Here is a 25091-nt window from a genome sequence, read left to right as displayed (position 1 = left end):
ACATTGTGGAGGAGATAGGCAGAAACCTCTTCAATCCTAAATCTTACAATTTACTAATTGTTGAACTGTCTACTGACCGTCGTGTTCACGTTGGAGTGAGTCAGGAGTTTCTACGCTCAGATAAACATCAGATCACAGACATAAAGTGACAATTAATAAGATGTTTACATGAGATAAAAGTGTTGTTGGAAAGAAAGAGGGGCTCAAATTTTGGAACAAAATCAAAATGATGTAAAATTTAAAAGAACCTTTCAGTGACTTTATTCATTAAAAAGTACCTTCATTTGAAGTTACTATAACATAAAGGAATAGAAAATCCCTCATTTCTAATGTGAAGAACTGACATTCATTTGTAATGTTTACTGACCTAATGTTGCTCATATTTACATCTCTACAGTTAGTGAAAATTCCCTTAAATGTATTACTTATTGGATCAAGTTAAGGGACTTTTCTGCAGACAAATTAAAGCGACTTTCTTTTTTCAAGAAATAACTCAACACTCTTGGAAAGTTTGCTTGTTTGCTTTCACTTGAGTTTGACAAAAAAAAAACGGTTATCAGATGTCTGCACTGAAAAAGTAGTCCACTGTTTTAACCTTGCAGTTCTATAACGATACAGCAGACTCATGATGGACAGTTTTTCATAAACACCATCTTCTCATCTCAGACAACTTGCCAAAATTAAATGTTGACATTTTACATTTCTGCAAACCACAGATAAATTAAATGCGTAGGTTCCATATGTACCAAACCAGCATTTCTATAACACTTGTCATGTTCTGTTCACCATTACATGTATATGAGCTGACTCTCATGTCATGGTAGTGGAGTCAGAGCTAGGCGAGAGGTAAAAAAGTTAATTAATTTGATGTTTACATGAGAAAAATGTAGATAAGACAGATAAACCAGAGACTGTTGGAGACGAATTTTCAACGTTTGTAAGCGCAAATAAACTGGATATTTTTAAAGAGACATCGGAACATTTTCCAGCTGTGTTTGTGGTGACAAAAGCAGGTATTGTAAGCCATAACCTACAGTCTCCCAACCTCAATTAAGTGGTGAGCCATTCGAGTTATCTGGTGAAAGTTCCTTTAGTTTTTTATTCACAGAAGTCCCAAAATATATCAGTGTGAGTTTGTTACAAGTGCTGTGCAGCCCAGGTGAGAGCACATTTGGAAAAAATTGGAATCAATGTAGCCAAATAATTCTTAAACTAATTAAAAAAGACTCTGCTCACTACATTACCCACAATGCAACTCGACTACAGACAGTTCAGTCGGAGGTTCAAGCGTTTTATGCCTGTCGCAGCTAATGTGTCCAGCAGCAGGGATAAGGAGCAACTACAGACGACTGGTCAACTCACTTCTTTCTACCTCCACAACAACAGATTTGTTTCAGTTTCAAACTTGTCGTCTCTAACCGACGCTGACTCAAGTGACATCACTCAAGGACATTTATCAGACTTCAGACACTAAGGGCTTGGTACTAATTTCTCTCCCCATTCCCCGCCATCTGGAAACACACTCTGCTGTTTCTTTTTAATTGTTTGTCTTTCTCTTTAAAAGTGCCCTCCAAATGATATGACCACTAGCTGTGCGACTGAGCAATGTTTTTAAGCGTCATTTTTGGCTTTTATTACGCAGTCACGAGCATGCTGGTGAGAAGCCACTGGTTTCTTGACATTCAGATGGACAGGAGTTGTTGCTAATATGCAAAGAAAAGAAGCAATGTGCCAACAAAGGCAAGAGAGAAGAAGACGAGACAAGCAAGTCCATATGGGTGTCATCAATGCAAGATTGAAACCATCCAAAGAAGTGGCCGTCAGACGTACATCATTTAAACAGAAACAGTGAACGTCATAACTTTATGAATAAAGTGCATTTGTTCAGTTTAACAGTTTATTCTGTAGCTTAAAGGCATTTGTCAGGCTTAAAAGACATCGACAACATGGTGATGTCACTGATGATGTCACAGCTGTCCTGGGTATGCGAACATGGGCAGCAGGTTACGGTTGTAGCTCAGATATTTCACAGCGCTGCTCCTCAGAGCCGCTCGACTCTCCGGAGTGAGGACGCTTGAGTTGTCAGCGTCCTCCGTCAGCTGCTGCCACGACTCGTCGTCCTGCAGATACAAAAAGATAGTCTGCTGCAATCCACTGTTTCAGTGTTACTGGTGCATATTTCTGTGGGTTAAACATAGTCAACTTGCAGACCTGTTTCTACCTTCTAAGACTGCGAAGTTGGCCGTGGCACTTTACATTTGTTACTTGTTATATTACACAATAATTATTTTTCTGTTCTTTTTCAGCCATTCACCGTTGCAAACAAAAAAACAAACAAAAGGTAAGTTTTAAGATAAAATTAAAGGCACTAACTGTCGTTGAGGTGATCTGTTGAAGCTCCTGCTCAAAGTCGGCGAATCTGTCGTGACAAACGGCCAAACACCAGCTTTGTCTGAAGAAACTGCAGGAGATACACACAATTATTATTGTTTGAATCCCAACAATCCCTGCTGTTGACAACCTGTATGCCTTCAGTGGTTCAGGACATCACATCCGTATAACAAGCTCCTTCCCAGAAAATGACTGCCGACAGCAATTTAGTTTTTACCCTGTTGGGTTTCCATCCAATGATTAAAAAAAGAATCAAAAAACACACTCTACACACCGACCTGTTTAGCTGATGAACACTTAAAGTAAGGCATTGTCTCTGCCCCACGTCACAGCTGTGGACTGTGAACCTAAGAATGAACTTCGCCTCCCAGATTGTTTAATCTTAATGGTTTGTTGAGGCCTGAAGAGGTAAAAACGACTATTATGTAATGAACAAAATGGAGCATCCAGATATGTCTTTCAGGAGTTGGTGGAGACGAAAAACAGAGCTTAAAGAGAGTGAATACTGAACTATCATTCATCAGGTGTCACAACTGAGATTCCAAAGCACTTTTGGAAAGAACCTAAACTGGCACTGGACACGTTTTCTGCTTCAACATGTCATTGTAGTATAGACGTAGCACGTTTGGCCAAACAGTCTTCTCAGTACGGGCCGCAAATTACTGGAACTGCCTTCCTATTGAACTTAGAGAAAGCACCAGCTATCTATCATGTAAAACAAAACTTAAGAGATGGATTAAAAACAACCAAAACTGCAATCATCAATAGCTGACCTACTTCATCTTAAGTGCTGCACTTCTTTGTACTGCACTTGTCTCTTTTCTCTCTCTCTCTCTCTCTCTTTTTCTTTTTTGCTTTCTATCCTTCTTAAACATTTTTTTTTTCTTTTCTTTCCCACTAATGTAATGTGATGATGTGTTGACCTGCCAAGGGACTACAGACGAAAATGAGCTTTTTTGCTAACTCTGGCATATTTACATTTTGAGTGTTAACTGAAAATGTCAATTGATGTGCATTGTCCCTTTTAAATAAACAAACAAATAAATAAAATGAAGTAAATGTTGACTGCACAATGTAATAAAACCATTAGCGTTTTACATTGGCTCCCTCTAAACCTCGCCATCACTACACAATTATGTCTGCCAGAGCGCCGACGGCCACCCAGACAAAAGTGAAGGCATCTTGTGATCCATTTGTATAATAGACTAAATGACTGCATAAAAAGATGTTTTGTCCTCAGTTTTTGTTATTTGCAACTTGGAGTAAAACAGAAACAATCCAGTTGTCTTTGCAACAGCGGCGCCAACAATACCACTCGGAAACACTTCGGGGGAAAAGCTGCTGTTGCAAAATATTGAGCTTTTTACGTCAATACATTTGTTTTTACAGCTCCAATTACTAGTTACTTTTCAGGTTAGGATTACAATTTTGCTTAATATGCATTGTTAAAGGTAATATACAAACGTTTTAGCACATGACTCCCTTACAGAACAACATTCCCCTCTAAACTTCTTAAATAACTGTTTTTAGGCCCTTTGTCTCCTTTCCTCTCCCATTTATCACATCACGACCCTGCAGATTTATCTGGTGAACCTTCGGATGGATCTGACTCCTTCGTTGGGAATCTCTGGACTAAACTCGATAACTGTATGTAAAGAAATTCAAATCTATGAAATAGTATTTGCAGTCGACGCCCACTCGTCTTTTAGTACGTCTGCTGACTTTCAGGAAGATTTTAAGTGCATTACTTTTCCTTGTAGAGTATTTTTGTGGTATTGGCACTTTTGCTTGAGTAAAAGGGCTGAGCACTTCTTCCACGGCTGGCTGTCTGCATAGCTAGACACGAGACATAAGTGTGTGACTGTCTTTCTTCGGAATTTGGGTGAACTGACCCTCAGCGAACCCTTGAAGAATCAAAACACACACACACACACACACACACGAGCGGCTACACTGAGTGTGTTGACTGAATAACCTCCAGCCGCCACACGGTCAATCAATTATTTTAACGGCTCCCGATGCTCCGTCAGCCTCCACAATGACTTTACGAGTCAGCTGAGTGAGCGGCGTGACGGCGACTGAGCCCTTGCAGCGGGGAGGCTCCGGCTTTGTCTCGTCCTGAACGGGCCACAAAGACAGATTGGGGGGCTGCATAAACAGATTAGGAGGCGGGGGACAATAGACGTCCATATCTGAGGGTCATTTGTGTTGAAACCTCAGAAGCAGGTCACCCGCTGTTTGACAAACACATACACACACGCGCGCACACACACACACACACACTGCAAAGTCATAGCAGCAAACACACAGACAGCGCAAGGACAAAAGACAGTGAAGGCCCAAATCTCTCTCTCGCCTGTTCACACCACTTATGTGTTATTCTGACGTGTGAGGTCATCAGTCAGCAGATGAATGATGGGAAATCTGACAAACTGCAACTTTTCTGAAAAAAAAAAAAATCCTCTGTCAGTCTCACAGACAGTCAGAGCGTCTTGTTTTGATACAGAACTTGGCTATGAAAACAGCTATTTTTAACACCGCATGCCATCCGCTATATTTAGTACCAAGATCCACAACTGAAAATAGCAACATGTACTGTATTCTGGTACGATGACTGGAAGTGTTTAAATCGAATCAAACACGGCTTGAAAATGTCCTGAGGTGTTCTGAAGGACATTCCTAGCGGCCATTTATGTGCAAAACTAACTGAAGCTCACGTCGTATTAATATAATTCAAAGGCTATTAAACCCAGCTGTTCCACTAACACGCCTTCTCTCCCCATTCCAGTCTCCCTCTCTGTCTGTTTCCGTCTTCTTGCGTCTTTCTTCTCACTACGCCTGCCGTGTGTGATGTGCACTGATAGGTTGAAATCAGTGTTGTGATGTCGGGAAGGCGGCGTGCAATGACGCAAAACTAAAAATAATCCATAATTGCCCTCAAATGCATCACGCTAAAGTAACGAGCCTGTTTTGAAAATGTGAGGGGGAGAAAGTTCAGGTATTTGTCTTCACGTGTCGGGAAGTCAAAAGTTGACATAGAAATAAATACTCAAGTACAGATACCTGAAAAATGTACCATAGTACAGTATTTGCACTTAACAAATCTAAGACTGGTCTACAACCACAGGTCAGTCTGCCATATCAATCTTTAATAAACCAGAACGATCTTTTTTAAGTCTTACTAGCTGGATATTTGTTGACTGAATCTGAAACCCTGGCTGGATCCTTTTCATTCTACAAATACTAAAATATACATGTAGGTATTCTTCCCTCAAAACGAACACTAACAGCCCTTCTGTCTCCTACCTGTACAGGTCGTGGATCAGGCCCTGGTTGTAGCGTGTTAGCAGCTGGCCCAGCAGCTGCTGGTGTTTCCCGTACAGACTCAGGTAATTGTAGACGGGGAGGGGCTTCAGGGACAGACAGGTGAGCGTCTCCACCAGCTCGTAACAGTCGAGGTGTAAACAGAAGTAGTTTCCTGTCTCCACTCGTCCGGTGACAATGCGTCTGTCCTGTAACTGTACATGGATGAACACACCAGTTGGCGAGAGAACTTGTTCTGACTTGTACACCTGATCGCAGATGGATTAAAGTTGCTCTGAGCCCAAAGCCCACTGGTTCTCACTGAAGACATAAATCTTTAAAAATGTGTCACAATTGAGGAAATAGTAACATTTGTCGGGGACTATGTTAATCAATCCTCACTCAAGGATGAGTAACCAAGTGAAGAACTACCACTGACACATTCGAGGAAAAAAACCTTACATGTCTGGCAGGAGGTTCTGTCAGGTTGGCCGCACGCGGTTTGGAAACATGTAGGTAGTTGAAACCTCCGGGCAGCTTCCCCCCTGAGGAGAGGAAACACATGATGAAGGTGAAGGAGTAATGTGGTCCATATCATTCATGTTGTAACAGAATACAAAAATCAATCAATGAATGAATGAGAAGGATGGGACGAAAGGCAGTTCCTCCAAGAAACTGCTCACCGCAAAGTCTGTGGATTCTCGTGAGTAACCGGGTCATGATTTCTGGAAAGTGACATTGCTGATGAGTTTAGAAACTTATGTTTATGTAGCTCTTTGAGCACCACAAGCCAAATGCCACCTAGTTCCATTACACTGGAGAGAAGGCAGACCGCTCTAAAGCCAATTCTTCCCAAACTTGGCAAATCTCACTAAAACAATCTAGATGGGTACATTGCAACACAGGTAAGAGGAAAAGCAAAGGATTTTGATTGTGGGGTGAACTGTGTCTTAATAATGTTAAAAATACAGGGAAAGCAGCATCTATTTTGCTGTTTTGTGTTAGACAACTGAAAACAACTGGTTGAAAAATGTGAAAAACGATTTAATGAATTATGTAAGGAATGTCAAAGATTCTCTGGTTCCAGCTTCTGAAATGTAAGAGTTTGCTGCTTTTCATGGAGGCGAATATCTTAGGATAGGAAGTGTTTGACAAGAATCTGAAGATGCCAATTGTTATACTATATATACTGAGACTTGATTGTGATCGATATCTTTAACCATCGAAGACCCAGGCAGATGGTGGGGCTTAAAAATAGCTATGGTTCTAAAATGGTAAACTCATGTAAAGTCCAGTTTCTCTGCTTTTTAGTGGTATCATCTTCGGTGGTATGTCTTGTTGGGCGCTCAGGTACTCCGTCATGAACGCATTACATCATCACGCTCTGCAGCATTGATTTGTCAAGGAAACCCAGGTAGTGTGTTTCTCTGGGTTAACAAGGAATGTTTGTAGCCGAGCTACCTTATTTGTTCCAGTTCAATGGATTTTATATTTCTTAAGAAAAACAACTCATTTTTGCTTCAGTGTCCTTAATAACCTCTTTATTTTCTCTCTGAACTTTTTTGGACACAACTATAGTAAATAAAATAAACAATTACACCTGTTTCTCACTGAAAAATGTCCGGAGTACATCCATTAAAATAATAACACTAAACTTCCTCACGTCCTGACGTTTGTAAAAATATCATGATGTTGATGTTGAGAGAAAGGAGCTTTTATCAGAAGAAGAATATTCAAATATTTTTCCTGTTCCAGAGCTGAACCAAGAATTGTGGCAACAACAGATCATAATTTGCATTTCACTGTTAGCGTCCACCCACAGAGGAGTAGAGATGTGAAGCAATGAACTCAGATTGCAGGCGGTGATGTGGCATCCGCGCTCTCCCTGAACACTGAAAAGTTCATGTGTGTTTCATCCCCGCGAGATGGGCGAAGCAGAGTGGCTGTTGTGTTTATGTAACCTGTGGAGTGGCCTTGGTTACTGCGCGAATGCGCAGCAGCACAAAGCGCCATTGTTACGCTCCGCTATGGTTTGAGTGTCCGCCACAATAACATCGGCTGTGGGTGGGTGGGTGAAAGATTGGAAAATGTTCCACAAAAACATAATGAGAAAATATTGGCAGTGCAAATTCTCTCAGATAAAAGCAGGGGAGAACCACGGAGGGAAGGGAAGAGGAGAGCGTCGAGGCAAGCTGACAGACTCCGGGAGCATGGAAACCTCTGCTGACACCTGCTGATGAACGTGGAGGAATTCTGTAATTGTGATAAGACTTCTCAACATTTAAAGTTAAATAATGAAGTAGGATGAGCTGGTTTGGGTCCAGGGCTCGAGAGGTAGCATTTTTCCTCATAAATATTCTGGATGAATCATCCTAACAAACAAACAAACAACAAAGTGTGTTCACTTCCTTCGGTCTAACGCACATTGAAATAGGGACGAACTGAAGATATCTGCTCAAACTCTCTGATGAATTTCTACTGATGATAACAGTTCAGACCTTGAATCTTGGCTTGTTTGTACAGTGGCACGAGACGATCCGCTCCAGGTGGAGGCTCGTCCGCAGGCTCCTGCGTCGGGTCGAAGAGGGGCAGCAACATGGCCGCCAGCTCCTGACCCACTTCCTTTGAGTTGAAGTTGGCCTGCGACCACTCGTCTGTGTAGTAGCTGCGGGAGTATTTGGTGAGCGGGCCGGCACCGCAAATGGCTTCATCGCTGGTGTGGAAAGATGCGTTTATGACGAGTCTGCTGTCGAAGACAAGGAAGGAGTTGTTGATGCTCTTGAAGGCGTCGTAGTCGACTCCTTTATTGGAGAGGTTAAAGAACACCTGAGAGGAGGGAATGAAAGAAAGGGAATGCTTTCTCGTGATTACAGGATCAAAGTCTTAACATCGCTGTTTTTCATCACACCAAAGGGTGTGTTTATGTTAAAGCAATTGTTAAATAGCACTTATTAATGCACTGAATCGTCAATTAATCTTATATGAGAAAATTGATACAGACTAATTTTCTGTCTGTTGAATATTCATCAATTAGTGACTTCTTGACATCTCACTTCATCACCATGTCAAACATTTGCATAATTTATGTCTATTTTCGCAGTAGAAGTGAAGCTAACTGGAAGCTGAAAACACAACAGAGCAGACCAGTGACATGTTGAGCAGTGCTGGCTCAGGCATGTGTGAGCTGACCAATCAGTATTCTGGAGGGGCGCCTTAAAGAGACAGGAGCTAGTCAGAGCGTTTCGGACACAGGGGCACTGGACAGTATAAGAAAACTGATGTGTAGTAACCTACATATTCTAGCAGTAACCCAAAATAAAATTATGAACCTGAAAATGAGCGTAATACATCTCCCTTAAATCCTTGATTATCTAATCTGTACAAAAACGAAAACATAAAAATCATAATCATTAAGAAATGGCTGATAATGGATTTTTTTGTGTAAAAAAAATCTGTTACCGATATATATGTTTTTTATATATCCAGTACATAATATATATACATAAACACACGTTTTTTTTGTTGCAATTAACCCTCATATATAGTTATCAGACACTTTTGACAGTGATGTAGATGATATGGAAAAAATATATTTAACAATTACGGACTAGACTCGTTATTGTCCATAATGAGTGCACTCAAACAATATACTTTCCTGCAAATTTTTCACATCAGGACATATTAGACAACATACACACCAATAAAAATATATCTGTAATTACAGCCAATGATAGTGGCTCAGAGATATGTTGGTTGGGCTCTTGGTTTTGTTATGTGAAATGAGTTATGTGCTCTACAATTGCTTGTCAGACTTCCTGAGTTTCTGCTGGTTGTCCGCGAGCCTTATCGTGACGATGACTATTCCTGGCCAAGAAAAATATTTCAGCCATGGATGCATTAAAAAATCTGGATACAACGCCACCACTCAGCCTTGCTCCCCACACGCAGGAATTCTCAGCAGAACACATTGTGTGAAACCTTGGACTTATTTCTCCTCTTCAGAAGATATTTGCTCAGCCAACATTTTGAATGTTTTGCAACCTGCATGGTATGATAGTACATACATGCAGATTATACAGAGCTTCTGTTCTAATCTAAAATACAGAATAAAAAAAAATCTGTAGGATCCTGACTTACCATCTGAAACAATGAAAACGGGAAGCACACCAAAATCATTTTGTGTTTGACAAACAGTCTGCTTCCAGGAGGGAAATTAACATCAAACCAACAGCCTCAAGCTGCTGAATTCAGCCGGTTGTTTGTGAGCTTTTCAGCTCCACCAGACCCGCTGGCCACTCACCCACCATTGTTTGGAGCATATTTCCTTTTGTTGAAACTAATAACTGACTTGGTAAGCAGTGAAATCATCCAGTGGATTTTAAAAAAGGAACTTTGACTCACTCCACACTGCAGATGAAGAGGCTCTGCGTCGTTGCTGAATGACACAGATGTGAGAGGATCGGGGTGTTTCTCTCCGTGGTTCATCTGGGCCAGCGTGCAGTTACGGTGAACCTGGACCTCGGCCTTCGACATGGCTGTCACCACAGCCTTCTCGACATCGGGGTCGCTAAGGCAGGAGGCAGCGGGCTCAGGAGGTGTTAGGACCAGGTGGATACGATGTCCCTGGACACCGAGGCTGAGCAACGTCTCCACGGTGGTGAAGACATCGATGCTGTTTCCGTAGACAACGGCGTTATCTGGAGAGACACAAGGAAGAGACATTTAGGGGAGTGTTTTAATCGTATTTCTAAACTAAGTGAGTGCAGGCAAAGACACTAATGTCAAGCAAATATGTATATAGTGAAATTTATTTTTCCATAGAATAAAACAATCAATCTACTACTGTTCACTCTTCCAGAACTTTTCTGGACCAAAGTGGTAGATATCGTTCTCAAATTAGAACTGCAACAATTCAATTATTATTATTTTGCTAATCAATTAATTGGTTTGAGTAATTTTTTCGGGGATAAAAAGTCTCTGATTCCAGCAAGTTTCTGGTTTATTTCCTCCTCCATGACAGTGAACTGAATATCTTTTGGTTGTGGACCATACAAGACATTTCAGGACGTCATCTTGGGCTTTGATCAACATTTTTTCTGACATTTATTAGACCAAATAATTGAGAAAATGATCAACTGGTTAATCAACGATGAAAACAGTCGTTAGTGGCAGCCGACCCTGAATCAAACAACCCTGAGTGATACATCATGCTTTTAACAGGACTTCCTTATGCACTAAAAGATACATTGTATATATATTTATTTACAGTGCTCTTGTGGTTTTTTCAATCGCTAGAATGGATGTTGCCAATGTACATTTCTGCATGTTCTGGCTAGATTTAGGCACAAAAACCACTTGGTTAGGAAAAACATCCCGTCTTTTGTCTGAGAGTACGTGCCCCTCATCTCTCACTGATTATATTTCAGCTAAAACACAATGCCTGGAGCTGCAGGGTCATCATGCCAGTCATGTCAACATGAACTGAGATTTCATACATGCATCCATTTTTTGCACGAGTACTTCTACATGTTTTTGTTCATGCTTGAGGTCATATACTGGTTGTAAAGCAGATCATTTAACCAATAGAAACACATAACATCAAGATGTTATCATTGTTTAATATAGATGTTTTCCATTTAGCTCAGAATGTGGGTGGTATTTTTTCAGCTTTTCAGATGGGCTGACTTAAGAAACCTTCTCCAGTATATGAAAACATTGTGGAATGGGTGGAACTCAAACAGCAGAGATTTATTGGCGATTAGGTTGTCAGTCCTGTGCAGAGGTTGACAGCGAAGCAAAGGGTGAGGAGATTGCGTTCATTTCCTTTCGTTCCCCTGTACATTGTTATCTAAAGATAGAATATATCAGATTTCTGCGTGAAAATGTCTGGAAACAACCCTGAACTTTGTTGAGTGGTGTACTTTCATTATTCCAAAAGGTTTACAACAATGTTCACAATCATATAAACACAAGCAAAATGGCAATCACAAACGTTTGTGCTAACTGTGTTATCTTGGCTCGGGGGGTTGTGGGTTTTTTTTTTTTTCTGACATCTCACAACTCCAACTTGAAATTTCTTCAATCCAAGACGGAGTGATAACAGCAGCCTTGAACTCGTTTGGCAGTGGTGCTCCATGTCATGTTTCTGAGTTTCTAGCAGTTCCACCTGACTGAGACATTTCCCCTTCAAGTCCCACATATATTACCAAATATATCAATAAAAGAGGGAGAGATGAGAGAGAAGTCTAAAAAATAAATAGAAACTGTGCAGCTACCATCACTCCTGGTGCTATTTAGCTGAACACTCTTCTGTGCTTTAAATGAAGAATGTTGAATGCAGGATTTGTATCTTTATGTTACTGTATGTTTAGGAGTGGATGTAACAGAGTAGACCAGAATTGGTGTTAGCTTGAACTGGCTGCTGTTGGGAGTCTCTGTCCATGGTGCTGAAGGAGAGGAGCGCTGCTGCTCCTGAGCATCAAGGCCAGCAGAAAACAACTTCTCATCTAAAGATCTATATTTCGCTGCTCACTTCATCTGCTTCCTCCTTCTACCACTGCTAGAATGATCCAAGGAGACATTGTTTTTATGATTACAAAAACAACGATCAATGAATTCCCCAGAAAGTGAAGGCACATCGCTATGTTAAGGCACAAGGGTTAAAACGCCTCAGGTTTCTGAGATGCAGTAAATATGAGCTAGTCTTCTTTCTAATCAAGTAGCGGCTGTAATAAAAGCCTTGTAATGAAGGAGTGAGCCTTGATAATTTCTGGAATTTGCTCCCTGTTTCTGGGGACATTGACTGCCTACTTGTGCTTGTACTTGATATCGCCGTCAGGTCCAAGAAGCTTCCTTCCTCCTGTTTCTGTTTTTCGATGCATGTTCAGATTGCACTAAATCTAAAAAAAACACAATCTAAAATGTGTCTACAAAGTGTGTATCACAGCCTTATTTATCTTCTTCTTCTGATCCATACAGCTCCATTGTTGTCCAAAAACTATTAAAGGGTAACTCTACCAATTTTGCACATTAACGTGTGTTTACAGGTCTGGGGGAGTATTAGCATTAGAAAGTAGCATAAAAGCTTTTGTGGCTCCAGAGTAAGCTGCATGTCATTTGATAAATTGACTCAAGTGATCACTCAGTTGCATAGTGGGTAATGTAGGCTTTCCTATAACACCTTCAGACTCATTTTGGACAGTTAAAAAACATATGATCAATATGGATCCAGCATACCCAGAGATTCCACACAGTTTCTTCAAAACTTCCCACCTACCCACAATGCAATTTAGCCACTGAGTGACATCACTTTAGTTAATTTTCAGATTACATGCAGCTCCCTCTGGAGCCATAAACGGCTTAAACAACTTAAACAAAAGCAAAAGCGAAGACGGAATACACAACAGAATAATAGAAATATAGAAATTAAATACCACTTTAAATAAAAACAAAAATTAAGACTTATACATATTATACATATTCACTTTTCACACACGAATGTGACCAAGGTGGACAATCGCACTTGATCCCATATGCATCATCCTGCTGCCACAGACCAAATATGGACTAATCCACCGCTAAAAATAGGCCCCAACAAATGTGCTATTTCTTTCTGTTTGTACGATAAAGGCTACTGTGAGTAGCTGTTTTAGGAAATTACTGAACCCTTTTAGAAGAAAAAGAAACTAAACAGAACACTGAAGATTTGTTTATAAAGATTAACATATTCAGTAGGAGTCAGTGTGCATGGATCCACAGACAGGAAGTTGGTAGGATCAAGAGATGACACATTGCTAGGTTTTATATTTTTAAGGGTTTTGTTGTCAAAAAGAAAAATGTCCTCAAAAGAGCGTGTTGAGACAGAACAGAAGTGACTGCACTCAAAATATGGTAATAAACAAGGTATCAGCGGGAGTCAATTTGCATTTATTAATGGTTTTCCTTTATGACTGGGATCAACTAATTAGTATGTATAAAAGCCTCATTCTAGATCACTGCACAATTCCTTCAGAGAGCAGATTAATTTTGCTTAATGGCACTGTGTATTTTCTCCAGCTTTGAGCAGCCCGGCTCTCAGAAAGTGATATGATAATGGAAAATGGATGGAAGAGGCCGACCTGATTCACAGAGATGAAAGATTTCTCTGCAGCTAATTAGCTGCTAATTATACCAGGACACTTCAGCGCTGACTGGCTGAGTAATGACACACTACTACAGATTAATTTCAGGCTCTCTGTGTGTGTGTGTGTGTGTGTGTGCGTGTGCGTGTGTGTGTATGTGATCACTTACCCTCCTGCTCCACAAAGTTGGCACACAGCCAGCGGTGAGCAGCCATGCAGTCGTGGAGGTCGTTGAGGGTGAAGAGGTTGGACGGGACGGGCCCAGTGTATCTGCGATGGGTGGACTGAGCCGGCAGCTGGCTGTTTGTGACGGGCTGGCTCACATCAACACCAGTAGGACACGGAACCTACAGCATCACGAGACACAGATATAATTCAGAATGAACATTTCAGACTACAATGTCACCAAAAGTGCTTTATGAACAGTTCAAAAACTCTGATGGTCTCATGCGCTCACTTGGTACTGCAGGCCAGTACAGAGGATGAGGTGATCGTAGGGCACCTTCTCACCACCAGACACACGGACATATTTGGACATCCTGTTGATGCCCACCATCTTCCCAGTCATCACACTGACGTAGGAATGCAGAGGTAGCTGGGCCAAGTCTCTGCTGCTGTATGCATGACTGCAGGAAGTGAAGAAGACCGAATAGACTGAGACAGTTCTGATGACAATGTTCATCATAAAGCTATTGTTGAGTAAAACTACTGTTGTAATGCTTTTATCACTGCTGACCATGGACATTTTTTTGCTAGCTGTGCTTGGATGTAGCTAGCTACCATTTATTTACTTATTAGCTCACAGCTCAGCTAGCCATGGAGCCAGTGGCCCTAGAGTGTGGCTGGACTGATATTGTAGATCGCGGGGGGAGTCATCATGGGCAACAGGGCTCAGGTCCACCAGGTTTAGCAGTGTAGGAGACAGAACTGGGGCTGAACATGGCTTCTGAGACAGTGTCAGTTTGAAGACAAGGAATACAGTACGGAGGGGATTATCTGAGGAGTTAATGATGCATCTAACCTTGTTTTAGTTCACTAAAAGGGCATAACTTGAATTTAGATGGTGTGGGGTTGTATTTTTGTGTTTGATGAAGACAAACTTTGACATTTTGTGAGTTTATTTTTTACTTTTATCGAATTAAAGGCTAATAGAGCTTCTGAAATGAAGCAAAATTGCTGCTGGTATTTATCTCCCAGCTGAAATTATGGGGGTTATCAGACTATCGCCTCTTGAGGTACAGAGTGGTAATACAGGAAAGGGCAGACCGGGGCTAGCTGGTTAGCATGCTAACTTCAGTCGATATCTCTGCAACATAGTGCACAGACATCTTTGTCAACCTTGTTGTTTCTTCACCTTCTGTACAAAATGTGAGTTCACTTTTTGAATATTATAAATGCTCACATGCTGCTTGTATGGCTAAAGGTTTCCGGAAAATGACTCCTACTTTGTTAATTCCCTTGACTTTTCCTTTAGTGCCACCAACAGGCTGCCATTTTTAGTTGTCCAGTGACATATCTCAGCAACATGTCAACAATATCTACAATAAAACAATATCTGCTACATTGACTGACACAATTTCTTTCACAGACATTTGCGGTTTCCAGATGACGAATACTGCTACGACTTTGGAGATCTTTGGACAAGATTCGAATTAGGTTCAGATTGAACTGTAAACATTCTTCATGTATGACAGTCATTTTTCCTGCTGTTATGGCTTATGATTAATTTCCTTTAGATCTCAGCTGTACTTTTTGTTTCTTATTAAGAAATGTTAGCAAACTTACATGCTTAAAAGTCCTATATGTAAGAAAAGTTGATTCCTGACTCCTCAAATAATAATGACGCTTTTGGATTGAAGGTCGGGTCAGTCGTTGCCCTAAAGCATCAGTATTTGACAAGTAAGGAATGAGACTCAAAAATCAACTTTTCTTACAAAAAAGACCTTTAACTGAAATGGAGAACATGGTAAACATTACACCTGCCAAACATCAAGTTAGCGTTGCCATTGGGAGCATGTTACCATACTGGTGTTAGCATTTAGCTCACAAATGAGGCGCTAGCATGGTTGCAGACTTACTGTACTGTACTATAATACAAACAATTCTATGAATTTGTGTTTTCCTTTCATTTTCACATTTTTCAGTAAATGCAGGAGAAACACTGACATTGTCCTGTAGTGTTTCTTTCATCACAATCTGGAAACCATTCCGGCTAAACAGATATCAAATTGTATATCATACTTTTGCACTTGGGGATTCAAAACAATTACCAGACAACTTGTTAAACCCTGAAGTAAATTAATGTAGGTGTGATTAACGACTGGATTCTAAGAACACATGAAATAGTCACACAGGTTTAACATTCTCATATCTGAATTATTTAACGTGAGATGGCAGAATATAATTTTCAATTCCCCCGTCTGCTGTTACCCTCGCTCGCTCACCTTGTGGACAGAAACCCGACGTCCTCGTGGTTACAGTCGCTGGGGAAACCGTGTGTTGAGATGAGGGTCAGGTTGTTGAACCTCAGGTGAGGGCTGCGAGGGAACAAACAAGCATGAGTGCTTTTCTGCAGATCCACTGAATGCATGCTGGAAACGGTGTGAGAGGAATGTTCTCTGCGGAAGGACAAGTATAATTTGTGCAACAACTACAGCCCCTTCGTCATCCAGTGCAACAGCATTCAGAAAGTCTGAGTAATGTCAGCCATGTCAAGAGGAAAATAAAGACTATGAAATAAAACTCCCAGCGTCGCTTTATGCAACAGGAAGGTCTGAACGAGACAGGGGCGCAGTGATGCGTCTGCAGGGATGCTCGGCCCTTAGCTGCCGCTGCTTATATTATAAGTGCTTGTATAAACATTTTAAATGATGAGTTATAAGATCAAGGATGGGGTCACAAGAAAGTTTGTCTCTCCATAGAATCAGAGAAAGGATTAGCTCAAATAGTGTTAGTAGTCTGGGTGAGGTGAATGACAAAACTTTCCCTGCACACCTACAAGTGATTTCACTTCTCCTAGCTGCCTAGAGCTCTTCTCAGTTCTGTGTCGGTGTGAATAGACTGTCTGATCAACATCCTCCCCAGTGTCCTTGTTGCACCTGTTATGATGGAACAAATCACATCTAATTCTTTCAAGGAGCTTGTTTAAGGAATCTAGTATAGCATACTTTTTCTTATCTTCAGGACTCCGTCAAACATGCATGAATGCAGACGAGTGACCGTCTACTGGTGGTGAACTGAGTTTACTGGTTTGTAGTCAGGTATGGGAATCAACCACACACGTCTGTGCTATTGGTTGTGGCTGCAACATCGTCCGGCAAAGTTCACTAATGTTGAACTGCATTCAAAGGCAAGATGTAAATTTGCTTCACCGCTGGACGCAAAAGTTTTACTTGATGTGGCAGAAATGTTCACAGACGAGGTAATGTTTCAAATGTTTATTCTGGTCGTGTTTAGTCACGTTCCCTGACTTCCCTCCTCGTTCTCTGACATTTTATCTGGCTTTTACCTGGAAGTTACAGTGACAGGCGACCAATTGAAATGCACTGTTGCCTCGAATAAAATACCGGATTTTTCTGATCATTAACCTGCAACAGCTTTTGATAATACATCTAACCTGGTCATTTTTAGCCTTTTTTTAGCTGAAATATGACATGTGTGTCAGTTCATTTCCTGACCTAGCGACCAGTAATTGGACAGAAATTCTTTTGAGTTCCATCAGTGGATGGAGGACTGTGAGGTTCAACTGAAAGAAAATCTGCTTCAGTAGATATCGAAAACAGGTGATCTGTTTGAGAGTGTCCCTGCTAACAGAACATTTAAAAATCGTGAGCAACATGAGAAATAGCTGGTTGAAATCTTCCAGCCCAGTGTTTCATTTGTGCTTCCTGTGCATGAAGAATCCTGAACTGTCCTCCCTCCTGTTGTGTGTTTACTGCCCACAATATACAACATCCCTTGTGATGCTAATCACCTCCTTTGTGATGGCCCACAGGACATTACACAGCTGATAACAGCAGCTCCAGCTCCTCCGTCCAGTGAATAGCAGACTGTGTACCTCGCAGTGTTCGGCCTTATCACCTTGACGCCTCTGATCGCCTCCTGTGCTGTTCTTATCTCTGCTTCCTGCTAAATTAACGCCCACCGGCAACAGATCTACAGCACCAGACACTGCAACGCTGGTAAACTGACTGGTTATTATAGGCTGACTGTTATGTTGTATCACTAGCAGTATGACTGGACAATATGGGGATAAACACTGATAAACACTGTAAGTTTCTCAACATTTAAACCATTGTGGACAATTTCACGAATTGAGGATGGAAGGAGATAGACCGTGTCCTGAGAAGTCGTTGCAGATCCTGACCTTCTGGAGGAATAAACACGCCGAGTCACATCAGATTCTGCTCTGATCTGGAGCCGTGATGCAGCAGTGATCGACGGATGTTGCCAAAGTTTGGCATAGCTGCTCCTGTGCTAATTTCTGGATGCCCTCTCACCATCCATTCCCACCTAATCAGCCAACTCAACCCAGCAAATCTCCTGTCTGATTCTGCCTGCCACATCTGCGGATCCATCGGAGACTTTGTTGGAAGACATTCCTGGAATTTTGTTCACCTTGCCAGTCATGTCATTAAATCCCCAATCAACTATTCCAGGTTTCCTGTGCACTGCATTTGGGTCTTAACTCTGCACTTTGCAGAGGTGACCTTCATTGTCATGTGTTTGTGCTCTGTAATGTTGACTGCTGACTGGAGCTGGAGGTGGAAATATATTTTACTTCATTTAAGTACCGTTACAGAGAGGAGAGGGGAAAAAGAATATAGAACCAGAGTCTCTGCTGAGTGCTGAGTTCAGTCAGAGGTTGACCTGAATTCAAACAAACAGACGCAAACACCCATGGTCTCTGCCATCACTTGATATTTTATATTGTCAAGTGATGGCATATTTATAATTAAAATCATTTGACGTGACTCAGGTACTAATATTCACGGATGAGGTGAAGTTTTTAAGTTTTATTCAGGTTGCGTTTAGTTCTGTTTGCCGACCTTTCTCACTCTCTGACTCTCTCAAGGAAGTTAAAGCAAAAACATACATTTAATGAAGCCAAGTTGTTTTCAGACATTTTAGTGCAGAAATGTTGCATTATATGTTAATCATATATATAATGTGTTATTTTTGTATTCGTTCTTTTACTGATTCAGTAACCTTTTAGTCATTAAAATGTCGGAAATAGTGAAAAATGCCTATCTGCCAAAGCCAGATACTAAAGTGTCGTTCTCAAAATCGTCGAGCATCAAAGTCTTATATTTGAAATCTGTTAAATAACTTCATCAGAATTGTTTATCTGTAGATTGACTAATGGATTATTTGGCTAATTGTTTCCTTATAAATTATATCACATTGCTAAAGAGAGCAAAAATACAAATGTTGAGGATCTGTATCCAGCAAAATTCCCAGATTTAATGATTGAACAAGAATTTGCAGAAGGATCAAGTAAAGAATCCTCAACTGCCATTATAAAGCTTTGTGTAGTCAGGGGTTTGATCTCTGATTTTGACGTCAACATGCAAATAACAATGATCAGCGATCAGACAAAGACTGCCGTCAAACTTTCCTTGTTAATCTGTGCCAGAAGGTGGATTTATGCCGCAGCACTGAGGCATTAAGGCCCATTATTGGTGTCTGGAAGTGACTGAATCAGAAGCTGTGGATTTGCTCTGTTATCAGCCAGTGACAGACGGCCGTGGTGACCCTGCAGCCTGACCGCGGCGAGCGGAGGGCCTCGCCGCCGCAGAGCTCTTTATCTGTCTGACCCCGTCCCAGCCAGTAATGGAGTTGGGGGGGTGGTGCTGGTGCTGCTGGGCTTGATTCAATGAGCGCATAGAAAGCTGTGTCGGGGGGGGGGGGGGCGATAGACGTTTGGGCAGGGCTGATAAGGGGGGGCCCCAGCAGGCCGAAACTGACCCATCATTCACCCTCTCAATGCATCGCCGCCTCACCATTAGTTCAGCGGACACTAACTGCCTCATTAGTCAACTCATTAGTGACAGCAAACACAGATCGCTGCAGCAGATCCCTGACGGGGGGAAACAGTGGAGTGGCTAATTAAGGGGGCCAGCGCTGGCCCTGCTGAATGCCAGGCCTCAGACAGCTGCGTGCGCCCGCCCCGGCAGCCACGTCGTGCCAGCCTCACCAGCTCTGAGAGCTGCGAGATCTCATTCGCACAAAACAGTGAGCCCAGTTGCCTGGCAGCTATCGCCTGGTTCTGAATCAGCAGCCCTGCGCTCCTTATTATCTGCCGGAGCAGTTAATCTCACAAAGGCAGGACGAAGGCAAACATGTAAGACGTCCGACCCGGAGTCAAGTGACATTTCCAGAGATTGGATTCCTGGAATAAAAGACGATAAAGAAATAAAGAAGCTTTATTGTCGAGGCTCTCTTGGGTTTGGGTTCACAGTATTTCTCTCAGACGCATCAGAATCTCTTACAAACAGGATCATGAGAATAGTTTTCATTTTAACAGCTGTCTGTTATACCTACACTGTCTCTGTGTACTCCACTACTCATCTGGGTTTACCGGCACGTAGAGATAAAATTGATTGTCTTCCTGTGTGTCTGCTTAAGACATACAGACACTAACTGAAAGACTCAAACTCAGACTCTTTCATCTGCTTGCTGAAGTCCTGCCTGAGCACGGTATGTAGTCTGTTTCCACAATGGGTCAAAATGGTGACAACAAAAGGCGTAGTTTGATGAAGATGTGTAGTAGTGTGGGATCATGGGAGTTGTTTCTTCATTGTTAAATGGACAACACCGCTGATAAGATCACTGTTTACCTTCAGTGATCTTACAGATTTCTCTGGGCCTGACATTTCTCTGACAACAGCTTGTTTATTCACTTGTGAAAATGAGAAATATTTGTTTGTATTATTACTTCACCAATATTGTAAATATCAAAATTCTGAGTTTGAATTTCGTGTCCAAAACATAGTGCATAATGTACTGTTATTGTCCACGGTTCTCATGGAAAGACCTGGACCAACAATGTGTCTTACAATGCTTCCCAACGGTTCCTACTAAAGATGTACAGTAAATCTTCAAATAAAGATCACAGGTTTACAGTTTAATTTCAAATGACAGCTCAGTAATTCCCCCAAACAGTTGCTCACTGTAGTTTTTGACCAAATGCTCCTCAAACAGAAAGAAACAGCACATTTGATGGGGACTATTTTCAGTGGCGGATTAAGATTTGGTGGTATGTCTAGCAGCAGACTGTTATTCACTGTTCTTGATGGCAACTCTGTGTTGACCGGGTGCAAAAACAATACACAGATGGTGAGAGGTGTGTGTGTGTGTGGGGGGGGGGGGGGCGGGTTTAATCAGGCCTGACAATAAATGTTTGCCCCAGGGCCCCTTAAGTTGTGAATCCGGTGATGGTGGTGGTTACGGTGGAAGAACTATGAACTACGAAGAACTTATTTGTCACAGCTGCTACTAAACCAGAAAAGACCAGTACAGACACACTTTCCTGCACATCTCTGAAAACAATCAAAACACAGAGTTTGTTCTGAGGTTGACTCACCAGAAACAAAGCACCTCAAGGAAAGATAAACCTGTGTCCGATGCGCCCACCACCACAATCCTGGCATTAACGCTGACCTTGGGCTCCATGGTTAACTTCCTGCTGATGAGGCTGACAGCAAACGGTGCCTGAGAGAAACACAGAGAGAAGATAGTCGGACAGATTCACTGGCTTTACTCGAGTGAAGAAATCCGGAGGGGATTCGTCACTCTCTAAATGACTGGTGCCATTTCCTGAAAATTAAATAATCCATCAAATGCGTGTGGCCTTAATTATTAATACGCTAAAAGCATTAAAAAATGATGTGCCCAATTTTCTTCCATTTGAGCATCACAGGATGAAACAGGAACGAGCCTTCATTAAAGCACTTAATCTGCCTGCTGAAGAGACAGTCCAGCTTTCAGGAAAAAAGACCTTTAAAGTCTCTAAAGTTAGAGCAACGTTTGTGTGTTTGAAATCTTTGCCGAGTGATGCACCTTCTTTTTACAGGTGGTTGGCTAATTCAGATTTTCTAAAGACCAATGGACATTAGAGAAGCTAAAGCAGGTAGACGTAGAGGCTGAGATATTCCACAACAGACTCCGGGTATATTTTATAAGCTGAAGCACTCAGATGGCTCAAGAGAAATGTTCTGTATCTTCAAACCCAAACCTAAAAAATTTTCTTTTTCTTGAAAATGCCATTTGGCACCTTATCCACCAAGACAAATTCCTTGTTGGTGTAGAATCCTTCTTGGTTATAAATCTGTTTCTTGTTCTGGTTCTGGTTATTTGTATACCCGGAAAAATTGTGTCCTTTTTTTCTTTTCTTTTTCTATATTGTGGGAAATTTAGAGAGATGTAGAGTGATGACAGGAAATGAAGTGAAAGAAAAGGGATTGACATCCCACAAAGGTCCCCAGACAGACATAAAACCGGGATGTTGTGGTTCACAGTCAACACATAAACACAGGCCATAAGGAAGAGCCAGAAGATGGTTTTCTGCCCAAATCGAACTGTATATTTTTAATGCAACAGGAATGAACTTCAGGTTGAGCTGATCATTTTCTTCTGTGCACAGCTCTGCTTCCAATTCAGCAACAAACTTATTTGGTAAAACCAATAAAACTCTGTGTTGGTGACAATTATTCCATAAAATGTGTGACTTGTAAACGCGTCCTCATAGAGTTGATAGAGTATCTCAACAACAAACTGAAGAACTGTGCTTTACTTCCCTAAGTGGACAATTCCAAGTCTATTTTACCTGCTGCAAGTGGTCAGAAATGTGCTTTCTTTCTTACACTGAAGAGACTCTTACACTTGTGACCACACCCAACTGTGATGTCACGGGGCCAGGAGTACACTTGCACATCATAGCAACAGCTGGTCGGGTTTTACCACTGGAGGTCAGCAAGAACAAGATTTTCAGGAGTGTTAGTTACTATCTAAATATCTTAACTTAATAACTGTATAACTCTCCAAGGTCCAGTGTGTAGAATTTAAGAGGACCTATTGGAAGAAATTAAATATAATATTCATAATTTTCATTTCATTATTGTATACTCACCAGGGGTTCCCAAACCTTTTTCCACACCACCCTAAACCCCTCAGTGGTGTTCAGTTGTGTGCAATCTATAACCTCACCGCTGGATGAAACTAAACTTTTATGAACAACTTTTAAGATACAGTATGTCATAATGTTAATTCCACCCAGTAACACTGTGTTAAAATATTCAACTGCCAATCAAAACCTCCAACTTTCGGACAGCCATTCAGATCCAAGACCATATATATTTGTTTTTTCAACAGAAAATAGCCATATACATGAGAAGAACTGTCTTCTAGAAATTATGCTTTCATTCATCTAATTAGCAACACTAAATTAGTTTTAAATAACCCTTACACCACCTGAATTAGTTTTTTTAATTAGCATTATGAGGAGGGGAATGTGTAGCAAAACCCTGTTTGTCTGTTCTCCAGTGTCCTTGGCGCTTTGTTTTGGGAAGCAACAAAAACTTCATTCACCGGGAATCATTTTGCTGACCTGGAATAACCTCCTAGTCCTACTCGGAGGTCGAGGCAGGTGATGCAGAGCCTTAGACTAAAGAGGCTCAGGTGAACGCTAATTGTCACTGTCATCACTGTCATCTGTAGACCCTTCACACTGGGATAATCCTTTTGAAATGCTCCTTTTGTCATCTTTCATTTTTTGTATTGTTTTTTTCCCCATTTTATGCTCGGTGTACCGTCATCCCGCTTTCTTCCCCTATTTGTGTGTTAATCGAGTGTTTTTGCTTTTTATTTGTACATTCAAAACTCAATAAACACAGTCAGGAAAATGAGGATTTCATTCAGTGCAGCCTTGGATTCTAATGAGATGGAAACACAGGGATCAAATGTGCGACCTTACAGTTAAGGAACACTTTTCCAGAATAATTACAAAAGAGTCCCGCAGGAATTAGCTGAATGCTGCGCTCTTATTTTCCAATTCCTCCACCGCCAAGCGTCTCTGGTCCTCGCCCTGCGATCTGAGGCAGCTAATGGCTCCTTCATCATCTATAATTAGGCAGATTGGCCCCACAATGCACCTTGTTGGATGAAAACAGCATTGAGTGAAAAGAGGGAAACCCGAGGGTGAAATTAACCTTTGTGTAATATTCAAATAATTTCCGTGAGGGCCTGTGTGCCCGACATCTGTCACATACTGAAAGACGGTGTGGCTCTGGGTTTGATTAGCAGGGAGATAAAAGAGCATGTGGTTGATAAACGTATGTGTGCATCAGCAAAGCAAAAATGATCTGATAAATGTTTTCAATTGTAGCAACGAAACAAAAGCAGCCTATTCCTGAGCAACTCAACTGACAGGATATACCATATGTTGGTGCCATATGTTTCTAAAAAACCACAGATATGTTGAAACATTGGTGTTCAATTTCATGTTGTGACAACGCTGTGTTTACTTGGTTAGGGCTTCGGAAAAGATCATGTTTTGGATATAAATTCCTGATTTTGTCAGATCATATTCATGTAATTTGAACATGATATTAAAAACATTGTGGGAATGTTGAAATGCTAAGGATCGATGTGCTGACTCGCTTAAAACAGTGGGGAGACAAAAAATGTAGCTGATGCTTGATGACATCCTCTCGTTAGGGAACTGTGCGGGGTCATTTTGGGTAGTTATCGCTAAAACAACCTGAGGCTGCAGGGAAGGGTTCAGTATTTCTGCTGGTACCAAAAGCAAAAAATGTCACAAAAGAAAACAAAACATGTCGCCAATGCAACCCTAATATGTGGCCAACACATTACCACCTTCTATCATAATATTTAAAGTGGGAGGACAAAAAGTCACATTGTCCCTCAATTCAGGTGCCAGAGATTCATATAAAACTTACAGATATAGTGTAACCGTGGTTTGCAGAAATGAAACAGCCCAGCAACGCAACTGGGTTGTCCACTTTAAATTGAAAAGTGCAAAAACAACAAATGTCTTTTAAAAACTTTTGAACAAATCTTTTTTAAATCGTTATCAGGAAGAGTGCCTTACAAGTCAATAGGAGAGTTTCAGATGATGCATATTTCAGCTTGATTAGCTTGATTAGAGTTGCAACATTGGAGATGTTTGGGAGCAGGGTGACTGATGTATTTGTCTCACTCACATTGTGACCAGTGAACTCTTCTGGTTGATTAATGAGTATTAAAAAAATACAAATG

The 25091-nt window shown here is 41.3% G+C and overlaps 1 protein-coding gene across 1 annotated transcript in view; it reads right to left on the bottom strand.

Annotated features, from left to right (window-relative positions):
- Positions 1-1846: 1846 nt before the first annotated feature.
- Positions 1847-25091, bottom strand: part of cfap61 (cilia and flagella associated protein 61) — a 35760-nt gene continuing 12515 nt past the window's right edge. The window contains exons 16-25 of the mRNA XM_030404922.1: positions 21400-21527; positions 16259-16351; positions 14272-14440; positions 13984-14161; positions 10096-10391; positions 8193-8520; positions 6157-6239; positions 5698-5909; positions 2374-2461; positions 1847-2120 (exon numbers count right to left, since the gene is read on the bottom strand). Of these exons, the coding sequence (XP_030260782.1) occupies positions 1968-2120; positions 2374-2461; positions 5698-5909; positions 6157-6239; positions 8193-8520; positions 10096-10391; positions 13984-14161; positions 14272-14440; positions 16259-16351; positions 21400-21527 (1728 nt within the window). The 3' untranslated portion in view covers positions 1847-1967. The remainder of the gene's footprint in view (positions 2121-2373; positions 2462-5697; positions 5910-6156; positions 6240-8192; positions 8521-10095; positions 10392-13983; positions 14162-14271; positions 14441-16258; positions 16352-21399; positions 21528-25091) is intronic.

This window comes from Sparus aurata, chromosome 22 (assembly GCF_900880675.1).
Source record: "Sparus aurata chromosome 22, fSpaAur1.1, whole genome shotgun sequence".
Lineage (NCBI taxonomy): Eukaryota > Metazoa > Chordata > Actinopteri > Spariformes > Sparidae > Sparus > Sparus aurata.
Note: the sequence above shows the minus strand (reverse complement) of the source record. Positions and strands in the feature narration are given on the sequence as shown.